Source organism: Eptatretus burgeri, chromosome 7 (genome assembly GCF_056783735.1).
Source record: "Eptatretus burgeri isolate ZD-2024b chromosome 7, Ebu_testis_v1, whole genome shotgun sequence".
Taxonomy (NCBI): domain Eukaryota; kingdom Metazoa; phylum Chordata; class Myxini; order Myxiniformes; family Myxinidae; genus Eptatretus; species Eptatretus burgeri.
This window is the reverse complement of record NC_140967.1, coordinates 54,386,091-54,407,127: the sequence shown is the minus strand read 5'-3', so window position 1 is coordinate 54,407,127 and position 21,037 is coordinate 54,386,091. Positions and strand designations below refer to the sequence as shown.

General features: G+C 47.3%; 1 protein-coding gene across 9 annotated transcripts in view; it reads right to left on the bottom strand.

Annotated features, from left to right (window-relative positions):
• Positions 1-3,604: 3,604 nt before the first annotated feature.
• Positions 3,605-21,037, bottom strand: part of BIVM (basic, immunoglobulin-like variable motif containing) — a 39,212-nt gene continuing 21,779 nt past the window's right edge. For 8 of the 9 annotated variants that reach the window (XM_085888533.1, XM_085888532.1, XM_085888526.1 and 5 more), the window contains 3 exons: positions 13,661-13,744; positions 4,651-4,762; positions 3,605-3,996 (listed from right to left, as the gene is read on the bottom strand). In XM_085888533.1, coding sequence (XP_085744659.1) covers positions 3,712-3,996; positions 4,651-4,762; positions 13,661-13,744 — 481 coding nt within the window. In that variant the 3' untranslated portion in view covers positions 3,605-3,711. The remainder of the gene's footprint in view (positions 3,997-4,650; positions 4,763-13,660; positions 13,745-21,037) is intronic. The other variant, XM_085888527.1, reaches the window with a different exon arrangement.

The following is a 21,037-nucleotide window of genomic DNA, read 5'->3' as shown; positions in this document are numbered from 1 at the left end:
CCCCGTAGAAATCGCCTGGACGACACGGGCAAGCACTGGATCATGAGTCGATTCCACCGCGACCTGTTTGGCCATGATCGGCCCGCTTTGGACCTGGCCCAGCGCGAACACAACAACCCGGGCGGCCAACTCAGATGCAGCTGGACCCTCCGCGCAAGGCAAGCGTGAGAGCCCGTCGCAGTTAGCATGCTTCTCGGTGCTTCGGAACTGAATATCGTAATTGTAAGCAGCAAGAAATAGACACCACCACTGTATTCGTGCGGCCGCTACCACCGGTACCCCGCGTTCGGGTCTCAGGATGAATTGAAGTGATTTGTGATCAGTCTGCAAAGTGAAATGCCGCCCCAGCAGGTATTGATGAAACCTCCGCACACTCCAGATGAGGCTGAGAGCCTCGCGCTCGATCTGGGCATATTCCCGCTCTGCTGCGGACAGGGTCCGGGATGCAAAACAAACAGGCCGCTTGGAACCATCGTCCATCCTGTGGGAGAGCACTGCCCCGATGCCATACACAGAGCTGTCGCATGCCAATAAGAGCGGACACGCAGGCTCGTAGTGCACGAGGACCGTATCCTCTGTGAGCATCCGCTTGACACGGTCGAACACCGCCTGGTGTGCAGGCCCCCAGGCCCAGCGCTCGTACTTCCTGAGCAACCGCATTAACAATTCGAAGTCATCTCCGACGAAAACGGGCACCTGTCTGTGCGCCGTGACTCGTCTACCAACCATCCTCGTCAGCCAACCGTGGTGTCCGAGGTGCAGCGGAACATGGAGGGCGAGAACGTTAGCAGTAACTTCGCTTTATTGCGCGTCCGGATGTACATCACTGCCACCCCTAGCGGGCGAGTCACGATATACGAAAACCCAATCATGTGATACAGCACAGGTGAGACAGCTTAACAAGGAAATCTAACACAGGTGGAGGCCATTCAGCCCATCATGCCTGCGTGAACACCACACCAACCCATCCACACAAGATCCAAGGAAGAAAATGCAAAAAAAATGTTTTTAGTTAATGAAATAATTTTTTTTTTTTGCGTTATTTTTTACTTCCTTTTCTTCCCCTCAGGGGAGGGGGAATGGTCTTGATTAAAAATACGCATCAACCACACAACCCCCCTCGACAAGACCCCCACCAACAGCACTCCATACACAATCACCCATCAATACTCAAACACCTAAAAGTCTCATCAACATCCCCATGCCCCTCTATCTCCATAACTTCCAAGTACCTATCTAATTCTAATTTAAACCTATCTACTGTTTCTGCTGCCATTACCTTTCCAGAGAGGCTATTCCATCCATTAACTACTCTCTGAGTGAAAGTCCCCTGCCTTGCTACCGTCTTAACTCTCTTCTTTGCTCTCAAACTACAGCCCCTGGTCCTATCACTGTGTACTCTGTTGAACAATTCATCTGCACTTATTTTATCTGTACCTTTCATTATCTTAAAACATCTCTATCATATCTCCTCCTAACTGTCTCCTTTCTAGTGTATAAAGCCCCGTCTCCTTCAGCCGCTCCTCATAGCCGAGTCAATCTAGCAACCCTGCGCTGAACCCTCTCGATGGCATCTATGTCCTTCCGGAACTGTGGTGACCAAAACTGCATACAATATTCGAGATGTGGCCCTCACTAAATTCCTGTGCAATGTTCACACCACCTCTTTTGATTTATTATTGATCCCCCTCCGAATACAGCCCAAAACTCGATTTTGCTCTCCCTGTAGCTGCCTGGAATTGTGCTGCCTACTTACCTCCCACATCTATTTCCACCCCCAGATCCTAAAATTAAATAATTCTGTCTGCCAGACCATGCGTCTGATCAAGTTGAAATTTAAAACATGGATTTCCCCATCACTACTAGATCACAATTGTGAAGTTTCATGTCAATTGATTAAGCAGTTCCAGAGAAAACATTTAACATTTTCCAATATGGTTGCCAAACCATGTGACATCAATTATTCTTAAACAACCTTGTACATGCATACCTTGGGGAACATTTGTGTTAAGTTCCCCAAGATCTGAGAAGCCGTTCTGGAGAAGATTTTTTATATGTTTTAGGGTAAATCCAATATGGCTGCCAAACCATGTGACCGATGACATCATATGTGTGAACCTTTTGTTCCTCATGGATAGGCAGTCATATGTGTAAAGTTTCGCCTCGATCTGTTCAGCCATTTTGGAGAAGATTGTTGAAGGTTATTTAAAAAAACAACAAAAACAATGTGGCTGCCTCAAAAAATAATTTTGTCTACCATTTTATCCCGAAATGACCCTCACAAATTTTCATACTGATTGGATGTGGCGTTCTACATATGCAATTATGATGTCATAACGAAGGCACCGATGATGTCATTAAAAAAAAAAATATATATATATATATATATATATATATATATATATATATATATATATATATATATATATATCACATTCCCCATGAGGAGTACTTGCTATGTGCCAAGTTTCAATTTTTTTCCTTGGTGCGGTTTCAGAGACAGAGGTGCAAAGTTTTTCCAACATGGTTGCCACACCATGTGACCTATGACGTCATAAACATGAAAACATTCTGCACGAGCACACACCAACGAGAACATTTCTTCTCAATCCGATAAGCGGTTGCGGAGAAAAACACAAATGTTCTGTGTGGAGAAACAAACAAACGGACCAAAATGCAATGCCCTCTCCTTCAGCGAGGGTAATCGAGCCCTTACCATTGCCACATGCTGAGCCAGAAACGAATTTGTCACGGGGTGGTTGACCCAAACGTCAACCGCACCAGAACCGCCGTGATCTGAACCACAGATTCCACAGTGGCATCCCATTACTCCAATACATTGCGATAGTTGGCATAATTATCATTTATGGCCGCACCGATTGAGTTCGGGGATAGCAGGGGGTATCCGTTTTTCTTTGGAATGAGGTTCATGAAAAAGCAAGAATTCTTTCTTGGATCTCTAATAACGCTCTCTATCAATCCCCCGTAGATATATCAATTTGGTTTTGATAAAAGTACTACTACGAGCCGCATCATGATCCCAAAGTACCGCATCATGTACCGTTCAGTACAAGCTGCAGAATTTTGCTTTTAATCTCCTGGATTTGTAACCAAAAAAATTTGTATCGCAGGTGTGCTGGCATGGAACACAGGTGTGCTGGCATGGAACGGAGGTGCGCCAAAAATCCCTTCATTTTGTTTTGTGAATGAGTTTACAAAATGGACTTGGTTCGTTGCCTTTATAACAGAACAATAAAAGTTATATTAAATATTACAAATTGTAATTTATTGCATTATTCTCATGAACGATGCTCCACAGTGTTATCACAAATGATAGAGGATGATGCCCATATCGCCCCACAAATATTCCCTAGTTTTATACAGATACACAAGGCTCAATGTCCCTTCTATGTATTTATTCATAATCACTTCTGTTTTGATAATAGTAGTAACAATATAAATACCCTCTGGAAAAAAATGCCTGCTTTTGGAACATGGTGGCTATTCATGGTCCACCTAAAGGATATCCTCAGCTTCCGGCTGCGCACCTTTCTAAGTCACGTCTGGACAACAACATTGAAAGTCAATATAAGACTCCTATAAATGGAATACACCACCAAATAACACGTACTACAGCACAAGAGTACCGTCTAATTAAATGCATCAAAAAGCAAGGTTTAGATTTTTCAAAGCAGGTCTCTGCCATGTTGTTTAAAGACACTGGCTGCTGAGCAGGCATGTCCCACGAGTCACGTCCGCCTGGGCTCCGTCCAAGAGCCGAGCGTCCCTGCTCACTCGTCCGCAAGGCTCGCCCGACCGTGTCCAAGAACTCAGGCCTTGCTGCTTGGTGCCCATCTTCCCTCTAGAGCCGTGTTTGCGTCTTTCGGTGTCCTTCTGGAAGGGTTGCACATTTCCTGCACCGAGGTTCAGTGGCAGGCACGGAGAAGGAGGCAAGCGACGGAATGCCATGATGCAGTGCAGGTTTCCTCCTTTTCGCTGGGAAGACAAAGAGGATGAGGTTTGTAAACAAGCAAAGAAAAGCAGATGGAGGAACAAAAATAAGGTAGAGGGAACACACACAAAAAAAATTGTCCTTTAGCCCTGCTGTTGGAGGTCTAATATCTCTACACACACACACACACACACACACACACACACACACACACACACACACACACACACACACACACACACACACACACACACACACACACACACACACACACACACACACACACACACACACACTCCTGCTGTTTTGTTACATCCTGGTCCTTTCTGTGTTTTGGCCCCTCCACAAACCTCGACTGTGTATCCAAAGAAAAAAACTAATGATTTAAATAACTTAAACAGCTCCCCCTCCCCCAACCTCCCTTTCCCCCCCTCACCCCCCACCTAAAAAGAGAAGAAGAAGAAAGCTTGATATTTTATGAAAGCAAGAAAGGGCAAAATGCATGAGACAGATGTGGAACCTTGAGTAAGACCAGAATGTCAGAGTTCTTGAAACAGAAGAAATGAACAGGAGTGTGAGAGACAGAAGGATGTGTAAAAAAAAAAGAAGAAAAGACAAAGATTTCTCTGGAAAGTGGAGCAGGTGTTCACTTGGAGTGGGAAGAACAAAGCCGAACAGCACAGAACGTTGATTCAAACCTTGGTACGCATATCTTGTCCGCATTGTCTTTGCTGGAGGCCTCGCTCCGTGTGCCTGATATCCAGGTAGAAAGGGTTTTCACATGATAAATCCCTTACCACGTCAGTCCACCTGGAAGAAACCACCACGTGCTGTTACCACACTGCAGCAAAAGTGTCATAGTGCAGTATTTATTTTTCAACGGACCGCACGAATGCAACTCTTTGGGCCTACATTCATTTGTTTATTTTTCTTTAGTGGATTGAAGGTCAGGGAAGAGCGAGGTGGTGGAGTGTCTGAACTGACAGTGGGGCAGCGAAGCAACTCTTGGAATGAGAGAGAGGAGGGAGGGAAATACTGCCACCTGCAAGTAAGATTGTTGGATTAAGGAGGTTTAAATGGAGTAATAAGGATTGTGACTGTCATTGGGGGATGACATGACTTGCATGAAGCAGGGGAGAAAGGGCCAAATTGCTCTCTTTTACCTGTCACACTCCATAGTCGGTGTTGGACTGTATCTTTAGGATGACATGAAAGCCACTTTACTCGTGCTAAATTTCTCGCACCTCCATCACGTAGTCTCGATATAACGACTCCAGACAACTCTTTGTGGGGCTTCATCAGGGGGAAGGTGTCGACAAACCGGTAAAGGACAATTGAAGAATTGTGCGCTGTAGTCGTGGCCTCTTTTGGACAGGTGACTTCACAAATGCTACACAAGATGTCTAAGAGGACTTGGTGATGAATTCAGTGCTGCACGAAGAATGATGGAGCACATACAAAAACAATGAATGATTAATTATTGTAAGTACTGAACAGGAAGACCTGCATATTAGAATTGTTGAAGAATGAACACTTTACGGGGGAAGGGTAAAACAACTTTCAGGCCACCCTGTTGTAGAATCAATGAAAGTTTATTCTCAATAAACTGGAGAGATTTCGATGAAGATGTCAATGGTAACACACTGTATGGTTCTTAAAAGCTTCCTTCATCATGTAACACCGAGGTCGGCAACCTGCGGCCCGCGGGCCAAATGCGGCCCGCGAGCTCCTCCCGTGCGGCCCGCGGCGCCTTGTCCGTATTTCGATTAGGTGCGGCCCGCGAAACATTTTTCTGAACCGACGGCAAATTTAACATATGTGGATATATGATTCTTCCACATATATCACAGTCTCTGTACGTCACAATAAATTATTTTCGCTTCTAGTCCACTTAACTTGGTCTTAAATATTTTTTCGTTGTTGTTTCAGATGGCTGAAGGTACCCTCACTATGAAGAAGAGGAAGCTGTTAGACAAGAACCGCTCCTTCAAAAAGGAATGGGAAGCGTTCTTCTTCGTCGAGCGCAAGGGAAAGGCTTTGTGTATCATTTGCCACGAGACCGTCGCCGTCATGAAGGTGTGCAACGTGAAGCGTCACCCAAGCAAGCTGCGTTGCCTGACGACAAGAAGAAGGCAGAGTTCGGGCGTCTGAGTGCCCAGCTGGAGAAGCAGAGTGCCTTCATGAAGAGGAGCGTCTCTTCGACGCAAGCGGCTGCTCAGAGCAACACTCGGGCCAGCTACCGTGTTGCACACCTTGTGGCCACCAACCTCAAACCGTTTACCGAAGGTGAATTCCTCAAGGAGTGCATGATGGCCGTGGTTGAGGACGTGTGTCCTGACAAGTCGAGAGAGTTTGCGGCCATCAGCCTGTCTGCCAGGAGCTTGACCCGCCGCATAGAGGAGATGGCCGCAGATGTCCGGGGCACCCTGAAGGACATGTGTCAGTCCGCTCACTTCTTCTCCATCGCCTTGGACGAGTCGACTGACATCAAGGACACGGCTCAGCTTGCCATCTTCTTCCGCGGCGGCAAGGACGACTTCGTCATCTTTGAGGAGTTCATCCGACTCATCCCACTCAGCGGTACCACCACTGGCGCCGACGTGTGCAAGGCAGTCACAGACTGGCTGAAGGAGGCTGACCTCGACCTCTCTCGCATGTGCGGCATCACGACCGACGGAGCGCCCGCCATGGTCGGGGACAAGAAAGGCTAGGCGGCGCTTCTTGTCAAGTACCTGCGCAGCCTTGGACACCAGCAGGATGTGAAGCGCTTTCACTGTCTGGTGCACCAGGAGGCTCTGTGGACCAAGTCTGCGACCATTACGGAGGTCATGACTATCGTCGTCAGGGCGGTGAACTTTGTTTGCGCCCGTGCTCTCAACCACAGACAGTTCCGCGATCTCCTGGCTGACGCTGAGGCAGAGTTCGGCAACCTGATCTACTTCTGCGAGGTCCGTTGGCTCAGCCGAGGAAAGATGTTGGAGAGAGTCTTCAGCCTGAGGGATGAGCTGGCGTCTTTCCTGCGGGAGAAGGGCAATCCTGTCCTTCAGTTCAAGGATCCCGCATGGGTGTGTGACCTCGGGTTCCTGGTGGACATTACTAGACATCTAAACGAGCTGAACATCCATCTGCAGGGTAAAGATGTCTTTGTACCTGACCTCCTCGCCTTCGTGAAGGCATTCGAATGCAAACTTCGCCTGTGGGGGCATCAGCTCAACCAGAACAAATTCACTCACTTCGCCCAATTGGCTGAGTTGCGCACGACCCCCGCTGCCTGCCGTCGCTACGCTGCTGCCCTGTCTGAGCTGCGAAGCGAGTTCGAGAGACGCTTCAAAGATGTGCACGCCTGTGAGGGAGAGTTCAAGCTATTCTCCGCTCCCTTTGATGTGGATTCTGTGGATGTGGCTGACGACCTTCAGCTGGAGATCATTGAGCTCCAGTGCTCAGAGAGCCACCGCGCAAAGTTTGCTATTTTGTCGCCAATGAAGTTCTGGCACTCGCTCTCAGCCTCCCGTGCTTTCCCGGCTCTTGTTAGGGAGGCCCTGTGCTTAGCTTCTTTGTTCGGGTCCACATACTCTTGCAAGCAGCTGTTCAGTCGCATGAAGCTGACGAAGAACAAGACGAGAGCACAGCTTACAGACGCTCATCTTCAAGACGTCCTCCTCCTGGCCTCCTCCTCCATCAAACCGGACATTGACTCTGTCTGCATCAAAGAATCACCAGCCTTCACATTAATTGTTTCACATTGTGATTACTGCAAGTCTTAAGGTTCAATTTACAATTACATTTATTATCATTGATTTTAGGTGTGTTGTTATTTTTTCGGGTTGGGAGGGGGGGGGGTGCGGCCCGCGAGGTGGCCCGAACGTGGCCCAGTGGCCCGCGGCCTGGTTTAGGTTGCCGACGCCTGATGTAACACAACAAGATCTCACACCACGATTTGATCACAAAAACAAATGATGAAATATCTGAACAAGTAAACAAGTTCCTGAACCCCATCAGAGTTTCCTGTGACGGAAACACCAATATCATGTGGTGACATTGAGTTTTTTTTTTTTTTTTGTATACCTTGGTCGAGGCTCGTATGAGAGCTAACACACAACTCACAGCAAGGAGGCATGAGACAAGAGGGGCGGGAGTGGAAGGGACAAAACAGTGGGGAACAGACACATTAGGTGAACTGTGGAAGGGAGAGGGATGGGGATGGGATGGGGAACATGGCGAAGAGAAGATGGACATTTCAGGGACTTTCAGGAAGGAAAGCAGGAGAAATGAAGGAAGTGGGCTTGGGTGGATTATCGGGGGTAGAAAAGATCGAGGATTTGGATGGGGGATGATAAGAGGTGGTGGTGAACAGCTGTTTTGAAAGCCTGGAGGGAAGAATGGGAAAGAATAGAGTGAGGAAGTTTATTCCAAAGGCGGGGAAAAAGAGGAATGAAAGAGTGAAGGTGAGCAGTGATTCGTGATTTTGGTAGTTTTACCAGAAGGGGGTTGTTGGCGGACCTTGAGCGCCCTGTGGAAATGTGGTGGGGACAAATCGCAGAGAGAGCAGGGGGGGCAAGGCTGGAGAGGAGTCGGTAGAAGACAGAAAGACCACCGACCAACCTGCGGTGATTGAGTGAGAGGCCCAGAGACTCAGCTTCATTGCGAGAGATGCCGATGATCTTAAATGCCCTGGTTTCGACAGCGTGAAGCCGAGAAAGGTGGGAGGCAGGAGCACCAGCCCAGAGGGGAGAGCAGTACTCCATCAGGCTACGGACAAAAGCTTTGTAAGTGGTCAGGAGCTCAAGAGGGCCGAGGAAGGACTTAGCACGACGGAGGATTCCCAGTCGGCGACTGGCTTTTGAGGCGAGGTTGGAAATGTGACTTTCCCAGGAAAGGTCATGGCAGATAGTGAGACCTAGAAGCTTGAAAGAAAAGACTTCTTCCAGAGGATTGTTGAGAAAGTGGATGGGGGGGTTTTGTAAACGGTCCTTTCGAAGAGACATAGTGAGAGAGTGAGATTTGTCTGGATTGAAAGACATGTTCCACGTGTTGGACCAGTTTCCCTCCATTCTCAACCACACAGATAAATTGTCACTTTGCCATGACTGGTTTGCTGCAAAAACAAACGTTTCCTCTTCTTCTTCTACTTATTCGTATTTTTTTCCAGCCTTTTTCAAGTCGCCAGCCGACAGGTGTGCATCATGTTTGGAACTTGTCACATATATATATATATATATATATATATATATATATATATATATATATATATATATATATATATATATATACATATACATATATACATATACACATACACATACACATACACATACACTCGCGGGGTGTTTTTACGCATTGTAAACAATAACGAGCATTGTAAACATTGTAAACAATAACGAGCCATGCTTCCCCCCTTGTCTCGGGTCGTTCACCTGCATTTGATTTTTCATTTATTTATATTGTCATTTGCGGATGGTTTCCAATGGTTCTGTGATTTTTTTTCCTGGCGTATCGGCTTCAATGTCCGTCGGCTCGCAAAATTACCGTGCTTCCCTATTGTCTAGGGTAGCTCACCAGCATTTATTCTTTTCATTAATTTTTATGTATTTATTTATTTGCAATTATTTATATTTTCATATACAGACACTTTCCAACGGTTCTGTAATTTTCCTGGTGTATTTGCTTTGATGTCCCCCGTGGCACCCAAAATTACCGTGCTTCCCCATTGTCCCGGGTTGCTCATCTGCATTTCTTCATTTATATATATTTTCATTTTCAAATGTTTTCCGACAGTTCTGTAATTTTTCCCGGTGTATCGGCTTCAATGTCCATCAGGTTAGGTCAGGTATGGGAGCATGCGCCGGAGCAGAGCGTTGCCGCATCCACTTTCCGCCGGAACTCCAGGGGCCTCTGTCTGGCCATCCCCCAGGCAGATGCCTGGCCCATCCCCATCTCCTTGAGATGATGATCAACCTGCTGCAACCACAAGGCACGTGGTCGACACATTGGCCTCATCCACTCACAAGGCTCCATCGCTGAGAGAATCTGGTGAGCAGGATCAGCGTCAGGAAAACGCGACACATGTCCATACAGCCGCAGCTGATGCTTACAGGCTATGCAGATAACAAATCTCATTTGAGTCTGTCTCAGGAACCACTCATTGGACCCAAAGTCCGACCAGCGATTGCGAAGGATTTTCCTAAGAGACCTGGTACCAAAGGAATTAAGTCGGCATCTCAGATCCGTGGTCAGAGTCCAAGTCTCACATCCATAGAGCAAGTATGGAAGTACCAAGGACCTGAAGACTCAGACTTTCGTCCTCACGCACAGGTACCTGCAGCACCACACCACATGATCCAGTGAATCCATGACTCCCCAGGCCCGACCCAGATGTCTGTTGACCTCTGGCTCACAGCGAGCAGAGACATGAATATCACTGCCAAGGTAAGTGAATCTCTCCGTGACCTCAACATCCTCGCCACGAACAGGTACAGACAAGATATCAGCATCCAAGATGTCATTGAAAGCCTGGATCTTAGTTTTGACCCAGGAAACCCGTAATCCCAGTGGCTCAGACTCCTCCTTTAGCACCTCAAGGGCCCCCAAAAGGATATCTACAGCCTCCGCAAAGATTAAATCAAGGTCAGAGATGTTGACATTCCCAAACGATGCACCGCAGCTTGATCTCTCCGACATCCTCCCCAGAATCCAGTCCATACAAGCGCTGAAAAAGAGTGGGGGCAGTACACACCCCTGACGAACTCCAGTAACAACTGGAAATAAGTCAGAGATGGTATCACCATATCGCACAGCAGCCTCAGTACCAGACTCGAGGTCAGACATCAGATTGATCATTTTTGGTGGCACAGCACGAAGACCAACAATCCTCCAGAGGGCATCCCGATTCACTGAATCGAACATTTCACATAGATCAACATAGGCTGCAAGCATCCCCTGTCGAAACTCTCGTCTGCATTCGGTAAGGACCTGAAGAGCAAGGATACGGTCCATCGTTGACCTCTTTGGTGTAAAGCCTGACTGCTCCAGATGCTGGTGCTCAAGCAGATGGTGGCGAACTCCATCATGAATTATCCGAGCAAAGACCTTGCCCGTCACTGAGAGCAGCGTCACCCCTAGGTAGTTGTTGCAGTCTTGGCGATCACCCTTCCCTTTGCAGAGAGGGACAACAAGGCCCATCTTCCAGTGAGTTAGGATGATACCTGTGTTCCAGGCAGAGCACAGAACTGCATGCAGCAACACGAGTACAGCAGTTCCACCAGCCTAGAGAAGTTCAGCATGGATGCCACAGATCCCTGGAGCTTTACCCCATTGCAACCGGTTCACCACAGCATGTGTTTCCAAAAACGAAGGTGGTTTCACAGTTCATTGGAGGTTCAGCAATAGGGATAGTAACAGCCCTAACATTCAACTCAACAGCTGGTGGATCAGCCTGGTACAGCCGCTCAAAGTAACCGGCCCAGCGGGCCTTCACGTCGGACTCCTCTGTCAAGAGTCCACCACCCTCTGCTCTAACTGCAGTACACCGAGGGATGGGCTTGGATGAACGCAACGCGTGAATTCCCCTTTTAGCAGGATGAGAATCACTTGATCACAGGTGAAGCTCTACCCCCTCACAGATTCCTCGCACATAGGCCTCCTTGTCCACCCTTAGCACACGTACAGTTTTACGCCTCAGCTCCATGAACAGCTCGGCTCTACCCTTCAGCCCGGCCCTGCGACTCTGGTCAATGGAATCCAGTGTCCCTTGAGAGACAAAATTATTTTTCACCAAACGGTGAGTTACAATACATCCAGTGGCAACATCATGGATGGTGGTGTTGAAGGCACTCCACAACTCTTGAGGATTCCTCAAAGCACCCAGACCCCCCAAATCCCCTCTCAGCCTGTTCGCAAACTCAACGACCCTCTCATCCTTGAGGTTGCCAACATCTAGCCTAGGCTGGGATGGAACCATTCTCTGCATTTAAGCTGCAACTTCAGAGTTGCTACAACAAGCCTGTGGTCAGTATTGAGGAACTGAACACTCCGGTAGACCCTGCAGTTCTGGATCAACCTTCCAGCGACCATCAACGAGCACATGGTCAGTATCCTTTGCCACATCACCAGCATTGGAATACCAAGTCCAGCGATGAGCTTGTGGGTGCTGAAACCATGAACCAGTCGCCCTAAGTCTATGACTTCTTGCAAAGTCAAGGAACTTAGTGCTATTTTGGTTCACAGTTCCAGACCTATGGGGACCAACACATCTCAAAACCATCCCGATCAGCTCCCGTTGATGCATTGAAATCCCCCAAGATGAGAAGAGTATCTTGCCTGGGGCACTGATCAACCACAGAAACCAGCGTGGCATAGAATGTGTCCTTCATGGTGAGATCACTCACCTCATTCGGAGCATATACAGAGACCAGGGAAATGACACCCAAGGAGTGACAAATCCTTAGTGTTATCATACGCTCGTTCACCAGTGTTACTTCAATAATCATTGGAGTCAGCTTCTGGAATACAGCAACAGCAACTCGTTGGGCATGGTAACCATCAGAGCTACCAGACCAATAGTAGGTGTGAACACCCGCCATGATCTCACCGCAATCCGGTCTCTGAACCTCAGAGTGCTGCAATACCGATGTCCAAACGCTTGAGCTCAGATGATAACATAGACAGGTGATCATCCTCTCTTAGGGATAGGACATTCCAGGCACCCACCTGAAGGGACCGCCTCAGGTTAACCCAAGGAGACTGCCGTCTGGTGGACGACACCTCAGCACCATGCCAGCACACACTACCACAATCTGACCCGGGTAGTTTAGCCCATGGTTTGCCTCCGATCATCAAAGATTGGGGTCCTGAAGACTTTGCCCCCAGTGTGTGTGTGTGTGTGTGTGTGTGTGTGTGTGTGTGTGTGTGTGTGTGTGTGTGTGTGTGTGTGTGTGTGTGTGTGTGTGTGTGTGTGTGTGTGTTTAATAGTCACACCTTGACATCCGTTGTTCCGCTATTCGCGTTTTGTATTTTTAATTAATTACTTTTCTGAAATTAGTAGAATTTGTTTTTTCACTTGGAAGTTGAAGGGTACGATGTGCCAATAAAGGTGGAAAATGTCTGATTTAAAGGAATGTAATTCCAAGTTATAAGGCAACAAAAGGTGAAAATTTTGAAAGGGGATGTAGACTTGATACAGCCACTATACATACGTATCTACATATATATATATATATTTATATATATATATATATATATATATATATATATATATATATATATATATATATATATATATATATATATATATATATATACACATCTGTTTGGAATGCTCGTTCCTCTGAAAGCGCAATGCACTTTTCACTGTCTTTCGTGTTAAATACCGGGTGCCACAAGACCTCATGTGGCCTCGTCTGATTTACAGGAGGGGTTATGCAGCAAACTTCCACGTCACTGTCTTAAAGCTAACAATCACTGCGCCCTCGATGCACGTTTTACAATACAACTGTCACTGACATGTTCGCTGTTACAAGAGTAATCTAACCGACTCGAACATATGGATCATATTATTCTTACCACAGTCTTGCTGTGGATACAAGCTTTCCACAAAACAATCTAAAGAGACGTGTGCATATAAAAATAAATGAAGATGAAGGCGATGAAAGCAGAAATACTTTCAACTGTGTATTCATCTCATGTGATATGAAGCCTGCATTGTTCGCTCACCTCTTGCAGTGGATGGCAGGGTGCTTCTGGCTTGGATCTCCAATCAGAATCCAGAACTCACTCTCCTCACAATGTCGCAGGCCTCTGTTGGTCGCACACGAGGAAAGAGATGAACACGTTCGGCTCCGGGAAGGACCCCACCAACCTGACACTCGCTTCATGAAATTACCATCAAAGTGAAGGATATCGAGCATTTGGATACTGAATGAACTGGAGATTTCATAGAACACCTTACCCCGAGCAGTCTTCAGAAAAAAGGACATCGGAATGGTCTTTTTAAACGCTTGCTTTGTGTTTCTGAGCACAGTCTATATTTCTTGTGAGCTGCCATTTTGTTTGAATCTCGATATTCCCCAATGCTGAGAGCACGTGCGATTGGTTTGATTGGTCGAGATGGCGTAAAATGATGTAATATTTTGTCCAAGTACTGCTAAACTGAAGGTTTTTGGAAGTGCCAAGAATGTGATTTGTGTTTTCGTGTTCAAATATATCAATTGAAATGAAAGATTGCGGGCAGGGATGAGGAATGCCCAGAAATGGTAGTGCACCGTTTGCCTGAAGCTTTAGGGGAAGGGTGGGATAGAACTGCCTGTGAAAGGGATTTCCACAAACGTGAGAAGAGAGGATCAAAAGGTTGAGCTGTGCATCAAGTCTGGATTCTGGAAGTTTAAGGACTATTCAGTTACTGGAAGAACATGTGCATCATTGAGTTACTGGAGAGAAAATGGAGAGGAGGAGGGTGGTGGGTAACAGGACTAAGAGAGCAGAGGGAGCCAGTAAAAAGCATGGGCAATTTCCCAACCATTATGATTTCCACAATGAATAACAAATGACAGTGTGTGTGTGTGTGTGTGTGTGTGTGTGTGTGTGTGTGTGTGTGTGTGTGTGTGTGTGTGTGTGTGTGTGTGTGTGTGTGTGTGTGTGTGTCTCCCCTCCATAACTCCAAAATAATGAAACCTCGTGGCCCAAAACTTTGCATGCAGACTAAGGGAACTCCAGTGGAGTGCATGAATAAAAATTGGGTGTTTAAGTTAATTAAAACACCTATTTTGAAGATAATTAATGGCTTATCTCCATGAAAGGGTTATCCTCGATAAGCCCAACTTCGCCTCGCTGGGGTCGGAGCTGCCATTTTGATTCATCCTATTCAAATATGCCTTGCCTTGGAAACATGATCTACTCTCACAGACTAATTAAACTATATAATTGAAACATTATTTCGGATTTAAGAATCGAATTTCGTTGACTACATAAGTGTCAAAATCAGGAGTGAAATCTCAAAATTTGGAGACATTACCGATTTGCCAAGCGTTGGATTGTTGGCCCACGAGCAGGGAATGTGAACTGGATTTGGAAGGAGGGGAAGGGTGGAGGAGGGAGGGGAAGGGTGGAGGAGGGAGGTGAGGGGTCGAAGTGGGAGGAGAAGGGTGGAAGTGGAAGGGAAAGGTGGAAGTGGGAGGAGAGAGGGGAAGGGTAGAGGAAGGAGGGGAAGGGTAGAGGAAGGAGGGGAAGGGTAGAGGAAGGAGGGGAAGGGTAGAGGAAGGAGGGGAAGGGTAGAGGAAGGAGGGGAAGGGTAGAGGAAGGAGGGGAAGGGTAGAGGAAGGAGGGGAAGGGTAGAGGAAGGAGGGGAGGGTAGAGGAAGGAGGGGAAGGGTAGAGGAAGGAGGGGAAGGGTAGAGGAAGGAAGGGAAGGGTAGAGGAAGGAGGGGAAGGGTACAGGAAGGGTAGCGGAAGGAGGGGAAGGGTAGAGGAAGGAGGGGAAGGGTAGAGGAAGGAGGGGAAGGGTAGAGGAAGGAGGGGAAGGGTAGAGGAAGGAGGGGAAGGTGTAGAGGAAGGAGGGGAAGGGTAGAGGTGGAATTGGGGTAGGGTGAGGTGAGAGGGGATCGGTGGAATGAGGGAGGGAGGGGAAGGGGTGGGAGTTTCGAGGGAGGAGGTAGATTGGGAAGAGGTGGGAGTCTGGAGGGAGAGGGGTGGGGGTGGGAGTGGGATGAGACTCTGAAGGGAGGGAGTGGGGATGGGAGGAGACAAGGGAAGGGGTGGGAATCTGGAAAGAGGGAGGCGTGGCGTGTGAGGAGGCAGGGAGAGGGGTGCGGTGGGAGTTCGGAGGAAGGGGGTGGTGTGGGATGAGGGAGGGGAATCGGTGTGAGTAGGGACCTGGCATTGCCTGGCAATGCTCGGTACCTTTGCTAGTCAGTAATAATTTAAAATAGTTGTTACCTCCACCACCCAAGGTGGATGGAGATTATATTTTCACCCTTGTTTGGCTGTTTGTCTGTGAGCAGGATATCTCACAAAGTTTTGAATGGATTCGGAGGAAACCTGGTGGACAGGTTGGGTGTGTCAGGTGAGGTATGGGAGCATGTGCCGGAGCAGTGCGTCGCTGCGTCCACTTTCCCCCGGTACTCCAGGGGGTCTCCGTCCGGCCATCCCCCAGGCAGATGCCAGGCCCATCCCCATCTCCTTAAGATGCTGACTGAGTGTGTGACAATGATGAATTGATTAGATTTTGGTGTAGATCCAGATCCTGACACCAGAATTTTCTATGTGATTCTTTACCATTTAGAGAGGGGAAAAAACAATATATAGCACAATATTTCAATAATTGCGGACGAGTTATGACAAAACTATGCGGATGAGTTGGGTAGGTGACAAGAACATGCTGATTCGATTATAATTGAGGTCCACATTCAGATCCGGACTATCAGTGGGATGTAAAATGTTCAGCCTGGCAGAGGTATCCACTCTACTGAGTGCCATTCTCGTAGAGTACTGAGAGACCGTGTATACTTAAATAATAATCTCAGCATTTTATCTACTTCTTCAACACTATTTAAATGGTTGTATAGCTAAAAGGAAGAGAACATCCTCCGAGAACACGAATCTGGAATAATCATGGTGTTTTTCTCGACCTACTCGGAATAATCTATGAAATAGATTATGGGGCAGGTTTCTGAGAATTCAGCAAGTTTGACATTTCTATTTAAATCTCTTCATTGACAATGGAGGAATGGTACCATCAAGTACAGTATTACAATGGATTTTTATATTTATTTAATCAATGTGCAAGAATCCAATTACCTATTAATTTATAATGTACAATTCGGTGCAAAAGACTCTTACACCTCATTCATACTGTCGTGCAATGCCATGCCAAGGTGGGTGACCCTTTGAGCAGTGCTGTGCAGCCAGACTTTTCTGTCGGTGCTTCCATCGCAAACTGCACAGGCAGTGGAGTACGTGATGACGGAGGCCATTGTACGTATGACAAAAGCAAAATGTCCGTTTTTTTAACCCTCAAAATGGAACAAGATTTGCCTTCCGTTTGATCACAGAATGGTATGCAAATAAGAAAATTAGTAAATAATGGGAATGGGTGTGTAAATAAAAAAATCAGTAAATAATGGGTCTGTAAATAATACAATTAGTAAATAATGGGTGTGTAAATAATAAAGTTAGTAAATAATGGCTGTGTAAATAATAAAATTAGTAAATAATGTGTGTGTAAATAATAAAATTAGTAAATAATGGTGGAAGATATGAAGATACATTGACCGAGTACACTATGTACATTGAGGTGCCACTCTCGAACACAACTGATTTACATTCACTTTAAGGTATTTAAATGTCAAATGAACGCAATAATTAAACATTGAATTTCATACTTTAAATCATCCGATTTAACAAGTTATTTAGAATTTGAAGTGGACTCAGTTCTGTTTAAATCAGACGAAAATGTCATTCAGGTTTCGCTTGTACATTCTCCCACTTTCAAATTATGTGGTGATAAAAATGAACCAAAATACGATTAATAAATAACACCGCACTGATGACAAATGTGATTAATATGATTAACACACAATATGGCTGCAAAATAAATTATTTGAGAACGATTTTATAAATTATGGAGCAGTGATTTTTTTTTTTTGTACAGTTTTTTACTGGCATTTATTACCAACAGTTTGCTGTGGAATATTATTTAGGATTACATAAATAGAGTGCCATAGAGCACGGATGGATAATCATTTTGTGAGACTGTTAAGGTGGGTTTAATGTGTTTACATTCATGTTGGGGGCATGGGTTAGGGAGAGGGGTCACGGGTTAGGGAGAGGGGTCACGGGTTAGGGAGAGGGGTCACGGGTTAGAGAGAGGGGTCACGGGTTCGGGAGAGGGGTCACGGGTTCGGGAGAGGGGTCACGGGTTCGGGAGAGGGGTCACGGGTTCGGGAGAGGGGTCACGGGTTCGGGAGAGGGGTCACGGGTTCGGGAGAGGGGTCACGGGTTAGGGAGAGGGGTCACGGGTTAGGGAGAGGGGTCACGGGTTAGGGAGAGGGGTCACGGGTTAGGGAGAGGGGTCACGGGTTAGGGAGAGGGGTCACGGGTTAGGGAGAGGGGTCACGGGTTAGGGAGAGGGGTCACGGGTTAGGGAGAGGGGTCACGGGTTAGGGAGAGGGGGCGCGGGTTAGGGAGAGGGATCGCGGGTTAGGGAGAGGGGGCGCAGGTGAGGGGGGGGGGCCGCGGGTGGGGGGGGGGGGCCGCGGGTGAGGGGGAGGGGCGGGGGTGCGAGAGAGGGGATGCGGGTTAGGGAGAGGGGGCGGGGATTATGGAAAGGGGGCGTGGGCTCTAGAGGGGGGTGCGTGGGTTAGGAAGAGGGGTGAGGATTATAGAAAGGGGGCATGGGTTCGGGAGTGGGGCGCGGGTTCGGGTGAGAGGCACGGGTTCGGGAGAGGGGCGCGGGTCAGGGAGAGGGGGCATGGGTTAGGTGCAATGAAGGTTTGTGAGAATCATTTTAAAATTTGACATTTCTCCATGTATTCGAACATTATCGAATGGAAAACTGCTTGGCCAATTTCATTCAAATTTTGCACAATTACTCATCGTACCCAGTGTCAGATCAGGGGCATGAAATAATCCCTCCACCCTGAGGGTGGTGAGACTCTCCACCCTAATTCTCCATGAGGGTGGTGAGACGACTTGCAATTTTTGCCTGTATACTTAGCAATATGGCTGTATATAAATTATTAGGAACGATTTTGAGGATGCATCGTGCAACAGAACGATTTTGTTAAGGGTGCATCGGCAAGGGACAGAGACCAGGTATGGTGGACAGAGGAAGTCGTGAAGGCAGTTGGTAAAAAGGAGGTTTGTAAGAGGATATAGAAAGTCAAGCAGGAAGGAGTGCAGTGGATAAGGTGAGGAATAATATAGAAGAGGTGTACAACAAGTTGGAAGATGATGGTGTGAGGAAGATAATATATAAATTGGCTCGTGACAGGGATGAGGATGGTAAGGACATGAAAGGGGGGGGGGGAGGTGGGTAGTTAAGGATGGTGGCGAGAGGCTAGTGACACAGAGGGGGGTGGTATTGAAGGTGTGGGAAGAGTATTTAAAAGAGCTGTTGAACTGGGAAGGAAGCAACGGCAAGCTGGATCTACTGAGTTATGGAGAGGGGAAAGTGGAGTTGGTGGAGATAACAGAGGAGGAAGCGCAGACGGCATTGAAGAGGATGAAGAAAGGAAGAGTGCCAAGCATTGATGAGGTATGTAGAGAGATGACAATTGCAGCGCAATAAGTTGGAGTCAGTTGGACGAACAGGCTGTTGAGTGTATGTATGAGAGAGGGTTCAATTCCAGTGGAGTGGAGGTCAGGGTTAATTATGCCAATAATTAATTGAAGGGGAAGGGCGATGTTCAATATCTGGGGAAGTGCAGGGGCATTACCCTCCTCAGTCATGTAATGAAGGAGCTGGAGAGGGTTATGGACGGGAGGATAAGGAAGAAGGTGGAGATGGAGATTGGAGAAGAACAACAGGAGTTGAGAAATGATTGGGGGACGATGGATGGGATGTTCGTGTTGAGACAGCTGGTGGAGAAGAGGTTTGGAGTTGCAAGGTGAGATGGAATTGGGATTTGTGGACCTGGAAAAGGCCTACGACACTGTCCCAAGAGACATGATGGTGGCAACTCTGACATGGATGGGAGTGCCAGAATCAGAAATTAGGTTGGTGGAAGGGAGGGAACGAAGGGAAGAGTTTTGGTTGATCCTGGGATGTCCAAGGAATTCAGCATGAACATTAGCAGCGTAGTGTTGGCTTAGCGGCTCGGGTGGCTGGCTTAGGATCCTAGGGTCCTGAGTTTGAGTCCCATTGGCTGCTTAATTAACATCACGTGGGGTTGACTCAGCCTGTCATCCTACTGTAGTCGGAAAAATGAGTACCAGTGTACTGGTGGATGGGCACAACATCAGCGGCACAGCAGTACTCCAAGAAATGATAGCTACCCAGGATCCAAACGCAAGAACAGAACAGCATGAACATTGATTTGAGGTAGGGAAGCACTCTCAGCCCACTCAAGTTTATCATGGTGATGGTGCTGGTAAGCAGGAAGGTGAGCTTGAGGGGTAATATGGAGAGGATGCTGTATGCAGACAATCTGGCTCTTGTGGTGAAGAGTGGGCGGGAGATGCAGGAAGTACTAGGGGAGTGGATGGAGGCATTTAGAAAGCATGGGCTGAAGATGAGTATGGAGAAGACCAAGGTGATGTTGATCGGGCCACAGAGAAAATAAATGAATATCAGATTGGAGGGGAAGATCAGGCAGGGAAATAGGTTTGCGTATCTGGGAGTAACAGTGACCGGGAATGGTAAGTTCGAGGCAGAGGTGCAGATGAGGATTCAGGTGGGGGTGAATACGTGGAGGAGGGTGGAGGGAATAATGGCAGCCAGAAAGATATCAAGAAAATTGAAAGGGAAGGTTCTGATGTCATGTGCAACAACGGCCTACCTTTATGGTCTGGAGATGGTGGCACTGACAGAGAGACAACAACCGAGGCTGCACGTTTGCGAGAACAACTGGGTCAGGAGGATTGCAGGAGTGAAGAGGGTGGATAGAAGGAGGATGGATAAACTGAGGGAGTAGATTGGTGTCCAGATGAGTTTGATGGCAAGATTGGTGAAATTCCTGATGAGATGGGCTGGACACTTGGTGTGGATGGGAGAAGAGAGAATAGCAAGGACAGCGAGTAGGTTGAGGGTGCAAGGTTGGAGGAAAAGAGGTAGACTGTGGTTGAGATGAGAGGATTGTGTGAGAAGGGATATCCGTAAGGTAGGGGTGGCTGGATAATGGAGATAATTGGCTATGGACAGAGGGAGGTGGAGGAGTATCGTGATCAAGGCAGGGTAGAAGTATGGTGCCTTCGGACCTCACCCCTTATAAAGCGAAGAACAAGTCTGTCTACATGTCTGTCCTTATGTTCGCGTTTTTTACAATGTTTGCCACTGGGCCGAGGACAATCACATTTGGCACACAGACAAAGTCCAACCCAGGAATTGTCCTAAGTGTATTTTCGTACACCACCTAGGCCACTTTTCCACTGAAAGGCC